Raw genomic sequence first — 20,722 nt, 5'->3', positions numbered from 1 at the left:
TCTACTCTTGACTGTGGGTGTTATGTGACTAACTGCCTTGAGTCCCTAACTTTAACTGCTGTGACTTCCCTCGATGGTGAACTATAACCTGGAATCATAATCCAAATGAAGTCTTTCCTCCCCCAGGTTGATTTTTGTGGGAATTTGGGTCATGGAAATAGAGATTAAACTACATCGCATTCCTTCTCAAGCCTGGGCACCTCTCTGTAGGCTCTTGGGAAGTCTCCGAAGAGAAAGGAGAGTGCAGGCAGAGAAGCAAGCATAGAAAGCCACAGGAAAGGCTTGTCCCAGAGCAGTGAGCTGCCTGGTTCCAGGCAAAAGAGTTAGGGTGTGCCACCGATTCCCTAAAGTCTTTGAAAACAAATGACAATTCTGAGGAGTCTCGATGTGCTGGCACTTCAGTAAAGAGGATGAGACCCAGAGGTGAGGCTCTTCAGAGGAACCCTGGGTGGTGACACTCCGCAAATACTTTTGCCCTTTCCAGCCAATCATGGCCATGCAGTGTGTGCTCTGGGGTTCTCCTCTGAATACCCCACCCACATACCATCCCCGGTCCACCTCACCCCCACCCCCACCACTGCCTGAAAGTAGTCGAGGCTGCAGAAGTTAGGAACAGGAAGGAAGAAGGGAAGACCAGCTCCATGACCAGTTTCTACACCACCAAGGCCAACTGGGAATTCTCCAGTGGAATTTTTGCTTTTAGCCTCAAACAGGGATCTTGGAGACCGGGAACTGCCCTGAAAATTGGCTGTTCACAGAAGTGGGGCCCCTGGTGCAAGCAGGGACAGCTCTAGGTCTGCAGAGATGGGCACTGCAGGGTGACCTTTTCAAGAGGAGGGACCCCAAGCTTCCCAGAGTGTCACCACATCAGCCCCTAGTGAAGCCGTTAGCATCTCTAGCTTGGGTGACTGACACACACTCCTCATCAGTTTCCACCCAGTGGCCACAATGATTGTTCCAAACAAACTCAATCATTGCCCTCTCTCATTTAAAAAGATCAGAACAGCTCCCACTGCCTCCAGGACAAAATCTTCCACCAGCAGCTGCCTGGTCTGTCGTGTCCCGTCTCTGTTCACTCAGCACCACACCATCCTCCCAGGGGAGACTTCATTTGCTTGCTCCCATCCAGCTGCCCCTCCCCATCTCCTTATCTGGCTCATTCCATTCTGCCCCTCAGTTCTCAGCTAGCTGCATACTTCTCCAGCATCCTTTTTCTCGGTGCTGGGAGCCTCTGTCTCTCGTCTGTCGCTTCTATCTACCATTTGTATCAGTCTCCCTCACAAAAGCACTAGCTCTGATCTCCTTGTTCACTGCTCTGCCCCCAACTCTACCAGTGTAACCACAGCTTTGAAACATAACTCTTAGATGGAAGAAGGAAGGAAGAAGTGAATCTGTCATTTGTTCACTTCATTGTCTCCATGCCTACACTAGGACCAGAGTATAAAAAAACAGTGTGTCCAGTGAGTGTGCTAAGACAACATTTGAGGAGGGCCCAGAGATGAGAAGTGAGCGACAGAATTCCCTATGTATCCAGGGCTATGTGATGACATTGCTTGGGCCAGTCCCTACTTCCCCGCACCCAGACCTCAGCCTTAATGGCATCTTTTCTGGGCAGCTTAGTGGCTGCTTCTTGGCCTCTGAAGCTCATGCTCAGAAGCTCACACTCAGACATGGACAAAGCAGTAAAGGCCCAGAGAAGTATGGCTGTGAGTCTCCCCAAACTGCAGAAAAGAAGAGTAAGAGGACGATGTGTGGGTCTGGGTGTGTGCAGACCTATCCATCTGTGTGTCTGTGTGGACACACGTGTGCACACACAGTAAGCCATGCTCATGACGGTATGGAAACAGTCTCTCACATCCACAAAGGAGAAGGCAGGGTCTGCGTTATTTTCTCTACAGCTAGCTGCCCCGTGATGCCAGTGACTGGCCCACGGACAAAGCGCAGGATTTAGGCAGACGGCCTCACCCCAGTTCATCTCCCAAGGAGCAATCGTGCTGCCTCGTCCTGGCTTCAGGTCTGGTATCAAATGCTCTGCCCCTGCCTCTGCAGTGGACCACCTGAGCTGAGCCATGGCAGGCTGACCCTGAGAGCTTTCTGTACTCTCTGAGTCTGCGGGGAGGACTGCTACCAGCAGATCCAGGTGCAGTAGTAAAAGAGGCAAGGGTGGAGATTCTCTGCCTCTCCTCCTGCCCAAAGGCAGCCTGGCTAAGGCCTCCCATCAACGGCATCTGCCAACGCCTTCCTTGCAGCATCAGCTGTGGGAGTTTGATCAGCAACTCTCTCCCTTGGGCCTAAGGATGCTGAATGCCCCCTTCCAGTACTGTCCCTTCAAGGTGTCTCTCAACCCTGCCTGCACCTTGTGAACAATCCTTCAGTCTCCCTCATTTATCCCTTCTAAGTGCGCCATCGTTTCTGTTCAGATCCAAATTGCAAAAAGGTCCTACATTTCTAGCTTTGACCAAGCTGGAAAGAGCACTAACAGCTTCAGCAGCCTGGCCTCCCTCTTTCCCTAGAATTCCTTGAGGCAGGAGAGTGTGGATGCTGAAGAAAACTGAGCTGAGAACTAGTGTTGGTCTGTCCAAGATGCTTACATCCATCATTGGTAATCTAGCTCCGCACTGTTACCCTGGTCAAGGGCAACTCTCCCGTGACTACAGAGAGCCTGCTCTAAGCTTGAGGAGGGGCTCCTTGCAGTTAGAATCTGTGAGCCAATTTCACACCCCTTGATCTTTCTTTGCAACTTCCTCCTCTGACACATGCGTGTCTGCCTTCAACATTCTAGATCTTCCAGCCCAGATGAGCCAAATGGTCCTGTGTATCCATACACACAGAAAGCACATGCACACACAGACACATCATACAAGTGCACACACCCATATATTCCTGTAGTCGCACATGTACACTCATACATACTTACATGTACACACGTGTACAGGCGAGCTTAGCCCACATCTGTCAACAGCAGCCCAGTTCCAACCCTTATGAAGTGCTGCAGGAAACACCTGCCCTCAGGAAGAACAAGACCCATCCCTATACATGCTTCACCCAACGTGGACAAGAGAAAACAGATTTAGTATTTTCTATCATCTTAAAATGGATCAGCAAAAAAGCCCCAGAGATCCCTAAGACAAGTGTCCCTGCAAACACGATTCACTACAATTTGTGAAACACAGCAACTAAAGGGACCTGTCAAAATTACATTATACAGACTGAACATATTCTATGTGTATATTTAGGCACACACACACACACACACACACACACACACACACACACAAAACAACAACAACAACAACAATTGATGGAATAGAAGCCATGAATTTGAAACAAACAAAAAACAAGGGGGGTGGTACATGGAAGGGTTTGGAGGGAGGAAAGGGAAGGGGGAAATTATTTAATTATAATCAAAAATTTACTTTTGAAAGGCACTACAAAAATAATAATAGATGAGCAGATAGCAGGTGACAAGTGGTCACAGGTGGATGAGAGATCCAAGGTTGATGGCCTTATGATGTATGTTTGATAGATAAGAGACAGATGCATAGATACACGGATAGACCAGAGATAGATTTAATTAGCACTACAGAACACATGTCCACATAACACTACACCAATCAATGAGTTTCCTTTTGCAAATCCTTCAGAGAGATGGGCTCAAGGTCACATAGCTAGTTAACAGCAAAATTAGGGCTAGAAACCCAGCTTCCTGATAGCGCATCTACTTTCCTTCCAACAGGCCCTGAACCTTTTTCTGTATGGAACTCCAAACCCCAGGATTTCTGTCAATTGAAGGGATAGATGTTATTTCCCAAGTAAACTCTGATGTTTGTGACTCTGCCGTAGTGTGGCCGGGCTCCCATTACAGGTAAACTCTTTCATGAGGATGGTGTTTGTGACTCTGCCATAGTGTAGCCTGGCTCCATTATAGGACTCTGTGTAGAAGATGGTGTGTCTTTGTAAGACAGACTCTTGGACCCACTTGGAGATTGTCAAAGCCCAAGGTGTACTGAGGGTACACTGGCAATGAGCTCTAGTTCTGGAGAGAACAGGGTCCTGGGGTCCTGGATAAGGAAGACAACCCTTTTAACAGATTTCTTGAGTAGGTACAGGAGCTAGCCTTACCACCACCATGAACAGGCTGTTGAAATCAAAGCCAAGGTCTTGGCTGGGCCTAGGGGCCCATGGCCTGACAGCTCATCTGCTAGAACTAAAGCCAATCGCCCTGTTCTGACCTCAGCCAAATCTCAGGATCCCCATGACCCCTTTGAACTTCTCCTTCCAATGTGCCCATTACTCCTTCTGCCACGCTGCCACTATGGCCCTCTCCACACAGGCACATCTTGTCTTCTTGTGCAACTCTAAAGCTCACAGAGGGTGGTGAAGACTCCCTGCTAGCTCCAACAGGGACAAAGGATGACTGCACAGTGCATGCAGGAAAGGAGAAGGTCATGCAACGCACAGCATGGTGCTAGATGCAGAGCAGGCAGAGAGCCAGTGTTTGGGACTTCTCAGCAGCCTTTCACACCCTACAACCAAACAGAATCTGTGATAGAGGCAGGTGATAACCGACAGAGAGTCCAGGGGAAGAGGGGAGTAAGCCTGATGCATAACCAGGCAGCTCTCAGGATCTCTGCTTAGGCAGTGTGGAGGCTGAAGGGGCTCAGGCCACATCTGGGCTCTCAAACTCTGAATTGAGTCATGAAGAAGGGAAAGCCTGAACCATGTTATTACCATCTCACCTGAGCTCTTGAACAAAGCCTTGTGGGAGGCAGCTGCTCAACTATCCAAACAAAAATGAGGCTCCTACCCTCCCCCCAAACCCATTGTCCTCACAGCAAGGAACCCAGCCAGACCCAGCAGTTTTACAGCCCAAGAAAACTGTATGAAGTAGCGCCGTCTCTCTTGGCCCAGAGGAGAACCAGGGACCAGGGACCGGGGATGTTGGACCATCTCCAATCTTTTGCTCCTGATGGTAAGATCCATTCGTTACCCCCACTTGCTCCCACATGCACCTTCACAAACTGCTGCTTGAGCCCTTTACATGAACAGCAAGTCCTACTGTGAATTCAGAAGCCCAATAGTCCACCATGGGCTCCAGCCCTCGTGTCCTCATTTTCTAGGCTAAACCCACTTCTAAGGCTTCTCTGCTAATGTATTGAACGGGAGATGCCACAGTACCAAACCCTCCATACACATCACTGCCTTCACTTCTCGCTCTAGGCAGCAGTTGGCCTCCGGGGATACAGGCAAGGCAAACACCTTCTCAGCAAGCAGAGCAGAATAAAGCCAAGGGTGAGCTACGAGTCTATCTGCCTCTATGCCTGGGTCACACAGCTCTGGTCCTGGAGGCCTGCCAAGCTGGCCTATTGTCTAGCACTGTTTGCCTTTAGGGCAATGGGTGCCCTAGAATAGAGGGATTGGAGTCAGGGTAAGGTAGGGTGAGAGCAGGCCTCAGTATCAGACCAGGGAGCCAGCCTTGGTGTCACGGGCCTGGGGATGATCTGTGAAGCCCCTGAACAAGGGGTAACTGGAGTCAAGTGCCTGCCTTTCCTCCAGTCTTCAGGCTTGGAGAACCCAGATGACTACAGGACCTCCTCTAAAATCCCTTTGTCTTCCTCTCCCAGGCTCCTCTGTTCTGGGTTTCCTCTCAAGGCCATCTACTGCCCATCTTTGCACATACCCCTTCATGGTAGGCATGATGCTGCAAGCCTGTCCGAAGGCACTTGGGACCCACGTCTGGAGCATGCAGAGCTGGTCTGCACACTTCTGAAGCATGCAGAGCTGGTCTGCACACTTCTGGAGCGTGCAGAGCTGGTCTGCACACAGGCTACAGGTGGCTGTACAACATTCTCTCTCCCATCAAAATCACATCCTGTCATTTGTATTTGTCCCTCAAAACCAGCTCCTCACTAAGGTCTCTCTAAGCAGCTATAGCAGGAGACTTTCCTCCCAGTCATGCAGAGGGCTCAGCCGCTCCCTAACTCAGGGCAGCCTGAGGCCAGGGCTCCATCACCTACATGTGTGGGAGCCTAAGCAAGCTACTTCCACTGGGCCGCCTCCTTAGCTGTGGCATCACCAGGTCTCTAAGACCCTTCGGGCACTCAAGTACTTTAACCGTCATTGTGAAGGCCTTGAACACTCAGAGGCAAAGGGGCAGATGTTGACATGAGAGACATACAACAAGGATGCATGCTTCTGGCTAGAGAATAGAAGCCACCAACTAATATATTATGTGCTGATACCAAGCTATGGAGTAGCTAACCACATTGTCTATCAGCACATTTTACTCTAGGATGCACATTTTCAAGTGTATACACATATTGCACTTTGGGATAGATACATGCTTTGAGGAATACACACACTTTGGGACATATAGACACTTTAGGATATGTGTATACTGCACACTTGGGACACCTACACTATGTGTGCAATGCACTTACATTCAGAGGAATGTCAGTACCACAACTCTGGAAAGTCTGGGGTTAAGAGCACAGACTTTTCAACCAGATGAAATAGAATATAATGAACTTACACGTCTGTCGACCCCGAGTAAGCCAGTTGCCCTCTGCACTCAATTTCTTTACCTGTAAAATGGGAATAACAATAGGACTTACCTCACAGTGTTCTACAAAAGATTAAAGAAGGCAATGGCCAGAATAGGCACACAGTGGCTGGCATGGAAGGAACACGTGAATGGTAGTTTGTCACTGCCCAGAGGTTTAAAGATAATTTACAGTGTGTGTGTGTTATGGATAAGCCCAGAGTTCAAAGACTTGAAAACTCAGACAAGAGGACCACTTAATCCATGTTTATTTCACATTTGATCTGTAAACTTTATTTTTTAAAAATCCACTGTCATAAGCAACAAGTGCTGACATTTAGTTTTTCTTTCGTGAAGTCAGAGCACAGGCCTTCCCTGTCCACCTAAAATAAGTAGAAACCCAGCTGTAAACACGAAGTTCCTGCCCTGCCCCACCCCCACTTTGGCAATTGTTAGTGACATGATCTCAGCCAGAAAAGCCGGGGGAAGGGAACACTTTCATACGGAAGAGCTCTTGGGGCTGGCCCTGTACAGTGTGGCAGCCCATTTGTCTTCCTGTTGTTTACCTTGCGCAAATTGTATCAGGTTTGTTTCTTCCACATAATTTCCACTCCTGTGTAGCTAAAATCAGCAGCTAAAAGATTCCCCTTAGTCAGCATTTTCTGGGGGAGGGGCAGCACACAGACAAGATAGAAACATACATGTTCTTCTTCAAGCCTTGGCCCCAGAGGAGTGGGAACCACAAAGTCAGTTTTAAAGTGAGTTACTGGGGCAAGTGGTGCCCCAGAGGATAATGGCTTTATACACAGGGCTGATGTAAGGCAGAAGGTTCATTTCCTTCTGTCTTTGTCCATCGCTGTCATATTTACATAGGAAAAGGCAATTATGCTGTTAGGCACAGGGGGGGGGAAATGAACAGAAACCCTTTCTCTGTCAGAAAATCTCAAAGCAGGTCCGTGTCCAAGGGGCAGTCACCAGTTACTGGTGAAAAGCACTGAGAGCCACATAATAACACCAGGAAAGGGCTTGCATTGCAAAGGAGCTTGGTCTGGATCAGGTACAGCCACTGTCTGAGTCTCTAACGGGAGAGCATCTCCACGGCCGTGATTCCCACATCACACCAATGCAATATTGAGGACTTCAAAGTATGCTATCAAAAATAATGTATATTTACAGTGGGGGTTGGGAGGGCAGGCAGGGCTGCCCTGAATCTTTTTTTTTTTTTTAAGAAGGGAGAGTGGTAATTAGCCAGGGCTAGGAATCTTGGTTCATTAACCCTTTGGCAGCCATGCCCTCTCTAGCACTGCGCTTGCTCTGAAGAGTTTGGGGAAAGTCAGACTAGGGAGGAGGATGAGAATAGTATTAGGAAACAATACTGATCAGGGTAGCCCACCAGGAAAATGGCTATGGGTGGAGAGCAACCATAACAGCCACCAAAAGGCGCATGTGTCCCTCTCAACCAGAGCTTTACACGTGTAACAAAACGTGCCCTCAGAGACCAAGGGGCTCCCTCCAAGTTAGATAACACATAGAGCAGGTAGGTCCTGGGTTTCAGGGTGCTGGGGCTGCCTGAGTAGACGCGCCCCCTCGAAGCCCGGAGCCTGCATCGGACAAGCGTCTGTAAGCTGGGCACATCCCACCCGCTCATACGATGCGCTTTCTGTCCCCGCGGCAGAGGATCTTCTTGAAGGCGCGGCGGAAGTCGTGGTTGAAGATGGTGTAGATGACCGGGTTCAGCGAGCTGTTGCAGTAGCCGAACCAGAAGAAGAAGTTGAAGAGCTGGTATGGCACGGGGCAGCCGACCGCTATGAGTGTGTAGGTGAAAAAGAACGGGAACCAACACACCACGAACACGCCGATGACCACGGCCAGCACGAACGTGAAGCGCTTCTCGCGGTTCTGCCGCCCGCGCCAGCGTGACGCTTTGGCGCCCCCACCGCGCTCCTCTCCCGGCCCCGACCCCGAAGCCCCGGGCCCCGCAGCCCCCGGCCCGCGCCGCGGCAGACTGTCCCCCGGCTTCACCTGGCTCGCCCGGGTCTTGCCCTTGGCCCGGGGACCGCGCTCGGGTCTACGGGGCCCCGGGGGCCTCTCGGCGTGCTCGGACGACGAACTCTCCTCTAGGTCCAGCGCATCCCCATCGCGCGGCCCAGCCGGCGCGGGCTCCCCCGGGGCGCCGTTAAGCTGGGTGGGGAGAGGCTCGGCCTCGGTGCCCCCGGGGCCCGCGCCGCGCTCCGGGCCCAGGCCGTTGGGCCTGCGATCGGCGCCCCCAGGCGGCGCGGAACAGGCATCCGGACCCCGGCGGCTGGGCGGCACGCGGGTGCGACGCTTGGCGATCTGGTAGATGCGCACATAGACCAGGATCATGATGAGGCAAGGCGCGAAGAAGGAACCGATGGACGACGAGATGACATACCACTTCTGGTCGTTGATCTTGCAGCTTGGCTCGGCCGGTTGCTGCCCGCCGCCAGCGCCCTTCTTCTCTATGGAGATCAGTGGCGGGAAGGAGATGACGGCCGAGATGACCCACACGGTGACGATGATGGCCTTGATGCGGCGCGGCGTGCGCTTCAGGTTGTACTCGATGGCCTGCGTGATGGACCAGTAGCGGTCCAAGCTGATGGCACACAGGTGCACTATGGACGACGTGCAGAAGAGCACGTCGAGCGCCAAGTAGATCTCGCACCACACCTTACCAAAGTACCAGTAACCCATAACCTCGTTGGCCAAAGAAAAGGGAATGACCAGAGTGGCCACCAGGATGTCCGCTGAGGCCAGGGACACCAGGAAGAGGTTTTGGGGCGCTTTGAGCGCACGACTGGTGAACACCGCAATAATAACCAGCACGTTGCCAAACACTGTGAATAGCATGAGCAGGCCAGCCAAGCACACCAGGGTCAGTGTCACCTGCAGGGAGTAAGGGGTGGCCCGGGTGCCGCCCCCGGGCGCCTCGGTCCCGTTCCAGCTGGTGTTGCCGGCGTCCGGCTGCAGGGAGCCCATGGGCGCAAAGCTGCCCTCGGCCAGCGGCTGCTCCTGGCGGAACATGAACGCGGGCGCCGGTTCTCCTGGGCCTGCTGCCAGCTGTCTTCCGGCCCCGCGTCCGTGGGTCCTCCTCTTCCTCCGGCACGCGGATCGTCCCGCCGCGCCTCACATAGGGAGAGGGCCGCAGGGAGCCCGGGCCCAAGCTGGGGGACCTCTAGTGGTCCATGGACTGGCGCCGGCGAACTGGCACCGGCTGGTCCTTCCGACGCTCCTGGTGGGCGCCTTCTCTCTTCCAGCTCCCCAAACACAGCCAAGTTTTATTTCTACGCTGCAGGATAGAGTAGGGCCAGCTGGTGGTTAGAGATTTATTCTTCAAGAAAAGAGAAAAGAAATCATCGGTGGCCTGATGACTTGGAAAGACGTCAGAAAATTATACAAATATATTTAAATAGATATTAAATCTATACCTTGACTTTTGAGCTGAGCAAAAGCAGGAAGTCTTACCCCAAGAGGCAGCCGAGGGGTGTTGGTGCGGGCTCAGGGTCCTAGGTCTGTCTTCTTATACCCTCGAAGCGATTTCCGACTCTGTCGCTGCCCCTCCGGCGCGATGGCGCGGGCTGGGCCGGACCTCGAGCGAGGGCGCGGACTCTGCCTTCTCTTGGAGAACCACGGGACTTCCAAAGTTGTACGCCTTGCTGGGGCTGGGACGCAGCGCACAGAGCTCGGGGGCGGAGGCGGCGGTAGGGTGAAGGGGGTGGGGGCCGCATGAAGGCGCCCCCCACTCCCTGTCCTCAGGGCCAAGCTAGGTGAGCGAGCCGCTCTCCAGGAGCCGCGGCCGAGGCAAGGGTGGCTGTTAACCGCGAGCTGGGTGGGCGCTGAGCGCAGCAGACCCGGTGGGGGTCCGAAGACCTTTCGAGTTTTAGCAGGACTCTGGGCTGAAGGCGCTGGGGCGGCTGGGCGGCTTGCACCGGCTGCTGGGCGTCTGCACTGAAGCGGGAGCCGCTGCTGCTCCGCCGCGCTACGGTGAACTGGTTTTATAGCCCCAGGATGAAGCCGGCGTTGCCGAGCAGCTAGCGTCAGCCCCCACGTGGGAAGCCGACCCTCCTCCGCCCTTCGCGCCTCCCCTCCCTAGGTCTAGAGCCTGCACTAGCATCGGACCCCAGAGAACGCTGCCTCGCAGGCTGGACCAGCCTTTTGGAAAGGCGGGTACTGTGAACGAGGGGCTTTAAGAGAGAACCTAAGGAGTGGGGAGCGGCCCCTGCTGGGAGTTGGCCGTGCAGCTCCGGGCGGGCCAGGAGATAGTAGCACCCAGGAACGCACTGATCTAGCTGGGTTCTAGCAGGAAAGGGTGTCAGGGTGCTGGGACACAAATTAGGAGACGCAGCGTTGCGTAGGGGGTCGCTGGCGAAGCAGCCCCGCCCCAGTCCAGGCGCAGGTGCTCCCGGTGGCCGGGATGAAAGGGATCCTGGAGAGATAAGCATGTGCAGGTTCCTATGGAACCGCTGGAGCGGAATGGACAGCACCCACGCGTGAGCAGATCAGGCCTGAGTTAGTCATACTTGGGAAGGAGAAGGCCACGTATCCTTGCAGCCATAGAGCTGTCTGCCGGACGCTCGGGGCCTGTGGTCTGTACCGCGCCCCCTTGAACCGCAGTGGGGAAGGGTCCTGGAGGCGTAGGCCCTGAGCCGAGACAGAACGAGAGAGCACTGACACCTGCTGGCCGCTGAGCGTCACGGCTGGGAAGCGACTTGAGGCTCCAGGCTCCAGTCTCTAGTCCTTTCCTACATCTTCTCCTATCTTGGGGCAATTCTGGATCTAAGCTCAAGGGGAAAAAAAAAATCCAAATTTCAAACTGCACTGTGTCATGTTGCAGAAATCCTCGGGTTTTATGTGTCTACCTCCAACGACAGTGAGGCTCGAACCTTCTACAGATGTGAGGGAGTCCTGCGCCCTCTTCTCTGCTTGCTTTAAACTGCTGGGAACCATTAAGCATTTGTTGAGGCACAGATATTTTATGAAGAACTAGAAAAGAGGAGCGCCACAACATCATAAGTAGACGTAAGCCTTAATCACGCTGTTTTAATCAGCACATTTTGTGTGCATGTATTAAAGTATCACATTGCAGTCCACAAATGTACACAATTATTATGTGTTAATCAAAAAGGTTTCTTCTGTTTATGGAAATAGAAATGTTAACTTCCCTGATTTGGTCATTACATGCTGTGCAGAATACCGAATTAACATACAGCACCTCACATTTGTACAATTAAAATTAAGAGAAAAAAATCTTAAACTCCACCCCACATACATGTGCCTTCCCCTTACACCCCCAACACACACACACACACACACACACACACACACACACACACACACACACACACCTGCACAACATCTTTCAGTGGAGGCAGGGTGCTAGCCAAGAACGGCTATTCCCATGCTCTCTCTGGGAAGAACGCTCCGGCAGGAGCGCGGGAAGTGATCAAGGTTCCCGAGCATGCTGGATGTCTGTAGCATCAGATTCACTGTGCCATCTGCACTCCAGATGAGCAGCAGGCAGATTGGGAAGTCCAGGAGAGCAGGAAATGTCAACAGGGTGGACATAAGACCTAAAGAAACAGCTGTCATACTTCAGAGATCACTAAATCAAATGCCATATGCTGTCATTCAAGCCCAGGTTCCAAGCTCTGAGAGGAAAACCCCCTGGGCATCAAGGTGCAGGCTCAGGTCTGGCTGAGGACTGCAGGCTAAATGAATGACCTTGACCATCAATTCCTACTCCTCCAGCTGATGTTTTCATCTCTGACTAGCACCAGGGTATTTGATGATGCTCCTAAGTACTTCTCGGATGTCTCCTCTGAATGCAGCACCTTTACTCCCCAGTCCTTCCCCGGGTAGAGGGCCTCTGTCCAGTCTTTGTACCGAGAAGACTTTCTTAGACTCTCAAGAAAACCAAGGAGGCTGACTGTGACCTCTCTGTTGAGCCTCTTGTCCCCTGTCTTCTCCTAAGTCTCTACTCTGAGTCTCTTGGCAGGAGCAGGGACATTGCCAGTGTGTTCATTTGGAAATGTGACTGAAAGTGGTCAGCAGGAAGTGTCCCAATTATGTGAAGATTTTTGTAAAGGCAATGAAAGCTACAAAGAATGAGCTCAGGATGAGAACTGCAGTCTGGATCTCAGATATGCAGACTTCTAGAGTGGTATCACAGACCCTAAAGGAGCTGAGGCGGATCACACAGTGGAAGTTGTCATTGGTGGCCTGAGGGAAATCCATCCCTGAACATACCCATGAATGTCTATAAATATTAGTAAAAAAAAAAAAACCAAAATATCACTTCTTAGCACTGGCCCAGGCCAGGCAAAACACTAAGCAGTTTATAAGATGTATATTATTTTGTATGATCATTTGCTTATATAAATAGGGAAAATAAAGGTCAGAAAGGCTAAGTACATTGCCAGCCATTTATTGGACTGTTTCCTGAATGTAAGCCCAAGAATTTTTCCACCACCACTCCACCAACCGAGGCTCTGCCCTCAGGACACTGGCAAGGGCTCATCCAGAGAGTGTTGTATGGATGTTGCTCAGGGTGGAGTCCTTAACTAGCATGTATGAAGCCTTGGGTTCCATACTCAACACCACTGCATAAACTGAGTGGGGTGGTGCATTCCTGCAACCCAGCACTTGGAGATGGGAGCATGAAGGTCACAAGCCAAAGGTCATCCTCTGTTACATAATGAGTTTGACCCTGTCACAAGGAAGGAAGGGTGTTGGGAAGTTCAAGTGCCCTTCTGTCCCGGGAGGTCTCCTCCAGTTGTGACTACTACAGTAGGGCACATGTGGGGCACAGTGTGTGACTCCCTCCGAATCTTATGCTCGCTGTCCTGGCATAGCATGGGCACACTCCATGGGAAACTGAACAGTCCTCATGCTCTGATACAGAGCAGGAAGAGATGAGACTCCCTCTCTCCACGGGTATCAGTGCTAACTTGAATAAATTTACCCACTCACACACACAGTGGGCTCATGCTCAGGCCCACCCACTCACACACACAGGGGCTCATGCTCAGGCCCACCCACCCATTCACACACACAGTGGGCTCATGCTCAGGCCCACCCACCCACTCACACACACAGTGGGCTCATGCTCAGGCCCACCCACTCACACACACAGGGGCTCATGCTCAGGCCCACCCATTCACACACACAGGGGCTCATGCTCAGGCCCACCCACTCACACACACAGTGGGCTCATGCTCAGGCCCACCCACTCACACACACAGTGGGCTCATGCTCAGGCCCACCCACCCACTCCACAGAGAGTGGGCTCATGCTCAGGCCCACCCACTCACTCACACACACACACACACACACACACACACACACACACACACACACACAGTGGGCTCATCTTTTATTCCTAGAGCATCCCTGAAGAGGGATGCTTACAAATCACATTTCTGGGAGTGAGGATATCTAGTTTTCATAAGGCCCTGGGTTCCATGCCCAGGACCACTAAATATTTTGGAATAATTTGAGAATGTCAATTCACTAGGATTAAGGTGGGGTCTTAGTATTTGCATTTTTAACATAAATAATTCAATAAATACTGCAGAGAACACACACAAACCATTTTCTAAATGCTCATGACATGAATGAAAGAATGAATTCCACATCTGACTGAGCTGCCAACAAGACAGTAGGCCCACAAGTAGACAACCAAAATGTCCAGTATTTCAGTCCCCAAACAGGATGTAGCTACACTATGAACTAATTCATGGATTAGATAGGCATAAGACCCTCCCACTCTTATGTTTTTCTCAAAGGATGTTTAAGTTGGCAGAGGCACTCTAATGGTGTCAGTTAGACGATTTGCCAAAGTGAATGCTGCTTAAGCTAAACGTTTGTCCTTGACCTACATCTGGTTCCGGTGTCAAACAAGACCCAAGTGTGCCCTGGCCTCTCAGCCCCACAGTTACAGCTTGAATACAAAATGTCCCTCGTAGACTTAGGTGTCAACAGTTTGATCCCAAGCTGGTAGCATTATTTTGGGAGGTTGTGGCAACGTAAAGATTAGCTGAAGGAAGGGCGTCACGGGGGCATGCATACCTTTGCTGTGCTTAGAACTCGGCCTGTCTCCCACAGGCCCACCCATGCGTTTGAACGCTTGGCTCCATGACAGCACTGTTTAAGAAGTTGTGGGTCCTGTAGAAGATGGAGCTTCACTAGAGGAAGTGAGTCATTAGGGGTGGGCCTTAGGGTTCTATAGCTGGGCCTGACTTCCTGTTCACTCTGTTCCTTGACTGTGGGTAATGTGACCAGGACAGCAGCCTCCTGCTCCTGTCACCCACCGTAAGGGACTGTATTCCATCAAACTATATGCCAGCATAAACCCTTTCTTCCTTACATTGATTCTTGTCACAAGAAAAGTAACTAACATGCCTTTGAAGAGTTTGCCTAGTCCCTGTCCCTCCTGCTACCATGATATTCTTTCCTCCAAGGGCACGGGGCTAACCATGGACCAAACCCCCTGAACTGTGAGCCTAATTGGTTTCTGCCAGGTATTTGGTTACATCAGTGAAAAGTAATTAATCTGCTTACCTTGATGGTAACTTCAATTTAACAGAAATGGAGAGCTGAGTCAGGGAGAACATTATTATTATTATTACTGTTGTTATTTTGGTTTGGGGTTTTTGTTTGTTGTTTTAGAAGATGTGATTAAGGAAAAAAACAGCATACCTATTAGCATGTACTCCTAGGCAGTGTCAAAACTCTCAAATAGAAATCTGCCACACATTCAGACAAACACAAGCCACCCTCCACCCCCCAGAGAGATGGTTCTTAAACACAATACTCTCACCCATCTGAATATGATGAGAAGGTGTGGAACACAATGTTCCCAACTACTGCTCATCCTGTGCACACAGCTGGAGCCACAAACATCTGTCAACTCGGAGCCTTTGCTGATGAGAGGGGAGAGAGGACTCACTAGAGGAAAATACTGCTTCTCTGGGCTTTTACCTAACTGCTCCATCTTACTTTCCCTATGCTGAAGCTCGTGAGCACGCTATGAGGACTGTGTTGACAGGAGCCAGAAGGAAAGGCCTCTGCAGGCGTGTTGCGTGGAGCTGCCTTCACCACCCCTCATGCCTCACACTGATGCCAGATCTCTGTGGCTGTTCACAAGCTCCCCTAAGCCCCACCCGCCACTGCCTTTCTCTCTCTTCCGAAAGCATCAGCCCGCCATGTGCTGGCCTGGAAACTGAAGCCAGGTGTCTTTCTTTCTGAAAAGCTTCCAGCCAAGACCAGAATCAACTGGTCTTGATATCAGGATCAGCTCCACTCTGAGGATGCCAAGGAAGGTGGAGTTCCCTGCAGGCTCTCTGCTGCAACCTTACTCTACATAGTGTGTCTGTGTCTCCACTAAAGTGTGACTTTCATGAGTTTGTGTGCACACACAAAGCATATCATCACCTACCTCAGGGTTCTGGAACAGTCCTCACAGATAAGTGCCTACCCCACCCCAACAAGCTGAGGAATAATGACCCTGCTTTGTCCAGAGGAAAAGCAACCCTTAAATTGGCTACGGTGAGCAATGGCTATTTGTTCTCACACTTGACATGTGAGATAGCAGCACCAGCCCATGGGTACAAAGTAGACATTTGTCACCGACCGTAATAACTCTTAAACTAACATCCTATTAATCTAATTAGGTAAAGTGAGTCACCCTTCATGTTTGCTCAAAGAAACTACAGAGACAATGTCCCTAAAGAATGGAGACAGAGAGAGAGAGAGAGAGAGAGAGAGAGAGAGAGAGAGAGAGAGAGAGGACTCTAATTATCACTATTACTTAAAATGATCTTTTTTCCACTCTCCATAGTCAACACCACCAAGCACAAACCCTTCCTTGCTAAAGAAACTCCTGCCCAAAAGGTCCTGAGAGACAATTCAAGTGAGACATTGATATTTGGACTTGGGAGTGAAATAAAAATGAGTTCTGGCCCTGTTTCTGCCATTTAATAACTATTTCCTTGACTTCTCTGGACCCTTGCTTCCTCATGTGGAAGACAGGAAATAGTTCTAGACACTTGACACGTGCTTCTAAATGGAGATTAAACGTGTGAATGCATTAAAAATACTCAGCTTAGACTTCGGTTTAATGGCTACAAAATATACATTAGGTATTTTTTGTTTATCTAGCAACAGTCTCCATTATTAATCTAAATAAATGGAACCAATGTAAATAGATCCTATGATCTTAGCAGTGGATTGTTAATAAACCAGCACTAGAAATAAACTAAAATAAGCCAGCACTAGAATGTCTTAGCAATGGATTGTTAATAAACCAGCACTAGAAATATGAAGGTAAGCAAAATTAACACAGAAGTGGGAAACACAGTTTTAATAGGTTTAATACATCTTTCTTAGATTTGTGTGTGAAAGGTAAGGATGTACAAGAACAGCAGTTGTTATGAACTGTTCATAATAAAAGAGGAAATGCATGGGGTCCCTTACACCAGAGAAGACGTACAAACATTGGTAAACTGGGAGAACCAATAAAGTTGGGCTTAACAGGGAAAAGCCTCTTGGCAGGGTCATCCACACTAAAACTTATAACAGATGGAAACTAGGAATCACCTCTTTGGAGACAATTCAAAAGTAGGAGTCACAAGTGTGTATGGATCTAGAATGGGATGTAGACTAGACAGCAGGGGTAGGAGGCAGAAAGGAGGAGGGGAATCCAGCTGTTAAAGCTGAGGAAATTTAAGCTGGATAAAGACTGATGTTTCCAAGATGTCGTCTTCTGCAAGCTAACTCCACTGAAGCTAACTCTACTGAAAACAAAACAGAAAATAGATTCATTCAGGTAGATGACATATGGTTCAATCCAGGGGCAGAGATGGCTTTGGGGCAAGGTGGATGCAGCACTCTCTACCAGTCCACTAAGGAACAGGTTCATCCTCTGCTCTCTTGCTCTCCTTTTCTCTCCTTCCCTCCCTTCATCCCTTGCCAAAGGAAAGAGGATGAAGCAAAAGCACAGGTTAATAGATACAAGGAGCCATACAGTTCTCAACTCATCGGGAAAGAAGCCACCACCATCTGTCCCAGCTCCATGTCCAGTTTCACATGTGAAAGTGGTTGAGTCCCTTCTTTCTCTTCCTTCGACCCTAAGTGACTCCACAGCCCACAGAACTACTCCCCACTTTCCAGTTGGTCTCTCCTCTGTGCAATCACACTTGGCTGGAATAAATGGATGCAAGAGCTTTAATTAACAGTAAAACTATTTATTGAGCATCTCAGTGAGTCAGGTCCATTGATGGAAATCATACACAAAACATAATTCAGTCCATCCTGAGGATTCTGGGGGTAAATTTTATGTTGGGCTTGAAGATACTCAAAATATAACTGAGCTTTTCTGAAAAACAAAAAGTAGTGGGACACAAACCTTTAATCCCAGCACTCACAATGCAGAGGCAGGCAAATCTGAGTTCAAGGCCAACCTTGTCTAAATAGTAAGATGCTGTCTTTAAAAAAAAAAAAAAAAGTATTTACAGAAACGATGGCACTCTTAAGATCAGATTTCAAGACTTTTTGTCCAATCAAGTTGCTGTGGATATTACTCTATGTAAATAAAACACTGATGGCCAGTGACCAGGCAGGAAGTATAGGCGGGACAAAGAGAGAGGAGAATTGGGGAAACAGGAAGAAGGAGGGAGAGACACTGCAACCACCGCCAGAAGAGCATGTAAAGAAGCCGGTAAGCCACCAGGCATGTGGCAAGCTATAGATTTATAAAAATGGGTTAATTAAAGTATAAGAACAGTTAACAAGAAGCCTGCCACGGCCATACAGTTTATAAGTGATACAAGCGTCTGAGTGATTATTTTATAAGTGGATTGTGGGACTGCGGGGCTTGGGGAACCTGGAGAGAAGCCCTCCAGCTACAAATGGTGCCCAACGGCTCGAGTTTCCACCTTAAACCTGAGATTATTTAATAACTAATTCTAAACAGAGCCAAAAACAGGTTCCTGCTTCTTGTCTCATACGGGCAGCTAGACGCTGCAAAACGCAGGTTGGAACACCGGCGGGTTCCTGGCATGTGCGTTTGACCAGCAGTATGGCGGAAATGAGGCATCTGCCAGCGGCACATTACGCTGTGTGGTAGATTTATTCTTTACTAGTATTTAAAAAAAAAAAAAAAAAAAAGGTTTCTGGGCTACACGCTGCTTTGATAAGAGCGTAGACCTACTATTTCTGAGACTTAATGATTCCCAGAGCTGGCGGAAAACGTACCACCGCCATGTTGGGAAGCTGAAGTGGGCGGAGCCAGCAGTCAGCGCCATTTCAGTCTTAAAATGGTACAGTTTAAAGCAATAGGCTAAGGTAATATAAAATATAAGCCACGTAACGATGGCTACCACACAGAGAATCTGGATTATGTTCTCTTTGATATTCGTAACTGAAGAAAAACATTTGATTGCAAAAGCTGTTCAGTTATGCCAAAATGTATATTTTAAAGGTACCTTGACTTCAAAATTTGGATTTAAGGATATGTTGCTTTGGAAAAGAGGTTCTGCTTTTGTTTCCACAGAAAGCCAGAGGCTGTGGATTTGTTCCAGATTAAGATACATCAGGTTTCACCAGCCAAGACCCCCTGAAAGATATCCGATGACACCATGGCCCAGATGATCCAACATCCAGAACGGTTTCAAGGCAACTGGCTCCCACAATACATCCTCAAGGACTACCCCATAGGCCTAAAATTTTCTTTGCATCCCCATAAGACACAGCGCCCCCCTCCAGCAGGAAGTAGTAAGAGATGCTACGCCCAAATTCCCAAATATACCAAGCTGGCTTTAGAGGTGGAATTGGCTCACTCCCCCTCTAAACCCAGACATATTGCTTTAAAAAAATGGTTAAGAGATTCTTGTGTCCCAAATCAGAAGAGCCCTCTGGTGTGGGACAGAGAAAAACCAATATTTTTATTTAAAACAGGTTGATTATAAATGTGATCTCTTTCTAAAAAAGAAAAAGGGGATATGATTAGATATATAGGAGGATATGGAGATGATAAGATAAAAGGGTAGATTAATGAACCTACTTTTAAAGAACAACTTGTTTAAAATGTTTTACATTGGTATAGATTTTAGTTTATGTTTAAAATGTTTTACATTGGTATAAATTTTAGTTTATTGATACAAACTTTAAGTTAATTTTGTTATACTATATATATATATATATATATTTCTATTCTTGTTTGAGGTATTATGTTTATATAACTCATTTAAAATTGTAATGGATAATTAAAAATAGATTAATAATTAGTCATTTATGATAATCATATTTGTAGCCATGTTAGTTAAGTCTTCTAGGTATACATAGATATATTTCAGATAGATAGGTAATCTTCAAACACTTCATAGACCTAGAGAATATGGCATTTAAATAACTTAAAATTCTGTTGACATGAGACACAATTGCTCCTGGCTGCACCAATTGATCCCGAGAGAATGTTGGGCTTCTAAGACATTTCCATTTGGAAGTTTGTCTTTTTGGCACAAAATGGCCTACTGGGCAAAGAACTGACCTTGCCTTGACGGCTGACAGTACGAATGCAATGCTGTCCTTCCTGGACAAGCGGGACACAAGGAAAGCGACCACTGTACTCTGCCAAGACAGGGTAAGATGGTCTTTCAGAAATCCTGCTTCTGAAAATGGTCTGTCAGATACTCTAGGCCTGTAGCCAATTTGAATGCACCAACAATGCTGAGAAACATTAGGTGACTGTCCAGGCTGCCAGCTGTCTTGGTCTACTCTTGCAAGATTCCCGAAAGTTGCTTGCATCCATCTACCATTTCTCAGGTACCATTATCTTCCTTCTCAGGTCTTTGATGTGGTTGAAAACTAGATAGTTGTAATTTCCTCAGTTATGATAAAAGATAAGTTAGATATAAAACCTTAAACTCACAAATATAAGATAGATAGGACAACTTCTTTAATATTGTAACTGTAATTCTTGCTCGATAATTGTTTTGTTATATGTAATTTTACTATGTTAAAGTTAAAACCTTCCTTTTTAAAAAAAGAAGAAAAGGGGAAGTGCTGTGGATATTACTCTATGTAAATAAAACACTGATGGCCAGTGACCAGGCAGGAAGTATAGGCGGGACAAAGAGAGAGGAGAATTGGGGAAACAGGAAGAAG

The 20,722-nt window shown here is 48.8% G+C and overlaps 1 protein-coding gene across 4 annotated transcripts; it reads right to left on the bottom strand.

Annotated features, from left to right (window-relative positions):
• Nucleotides 1-6,792: 6,792 nt before the first annotated feature.
• Nucleotides 6,793-10,824, bottom strand: Adra2a (adrenoceptor alpha 2A). Of its 4 annotated transcripts, none has more exons than XM_015988669.3 (2): nucleotides 9,988-10,824; nucleotides 6,793-9,890 (listed from the first exon to the last, which is right to left on the bottom strand). In XM_015988669.3, the coding sequence occupies exon 2, from the start codon at nucleotides 9,581-9,583 to the stop codon at nucleotides 8,186-8,188; it is 1,398 nt and encodes a 465-aa protein (XP_015844155.1). In that variant the 5' UTR covers nucleotides 9,584-9,890; nucleotides 9,988-10,824; the 3' UTR covers nucleotides 6,793-8,185. The 4 variants fall into 4 exon arrangements, with proteins under 4 accessions (XP_015844155.1, XP_042121261.1, XP_015844156.1 ...); XM_042265327.2 differs by having other exon boundaries at nucleotides 6,793-9,848; XM_015988670.3 differs by having other exon boundaries at nucleotides 10,025-10,824.
• Nucleotides 10,825-20,722: the final 9,898 nt, after the last annotated feature.

This window comes from Peromyscus maniculatus, chromosome 1, assembly GCF_049852395.1.
Source record: "Peromyscus maniculatus bairdii isolate BWxNUB_F1_BW_parent chromosome 1, HU_Pman_BW_mat_3.1, whole genome shotgun sequence".
NCBI classification, from domain to species: domain Eukaryota; kingdom Metazoa; phylum Chordata; class Mammalia; order Rodentia; family Cricetidae; genus Peromyscus; species Peromyscus maniculatus.
This window is presented reverse-complemented; position numbering and strand designations above follow the sequence as displayed.

Coding starts and splice junctions, on each gene's coding strand:
- Adra2a (XM_015988669.3), bottom strand. CDS start 9,583: ATGTTCCGCCAGGAGCAGCCGCTGGCCGAGGGCAGCTTTGCGCCCATG.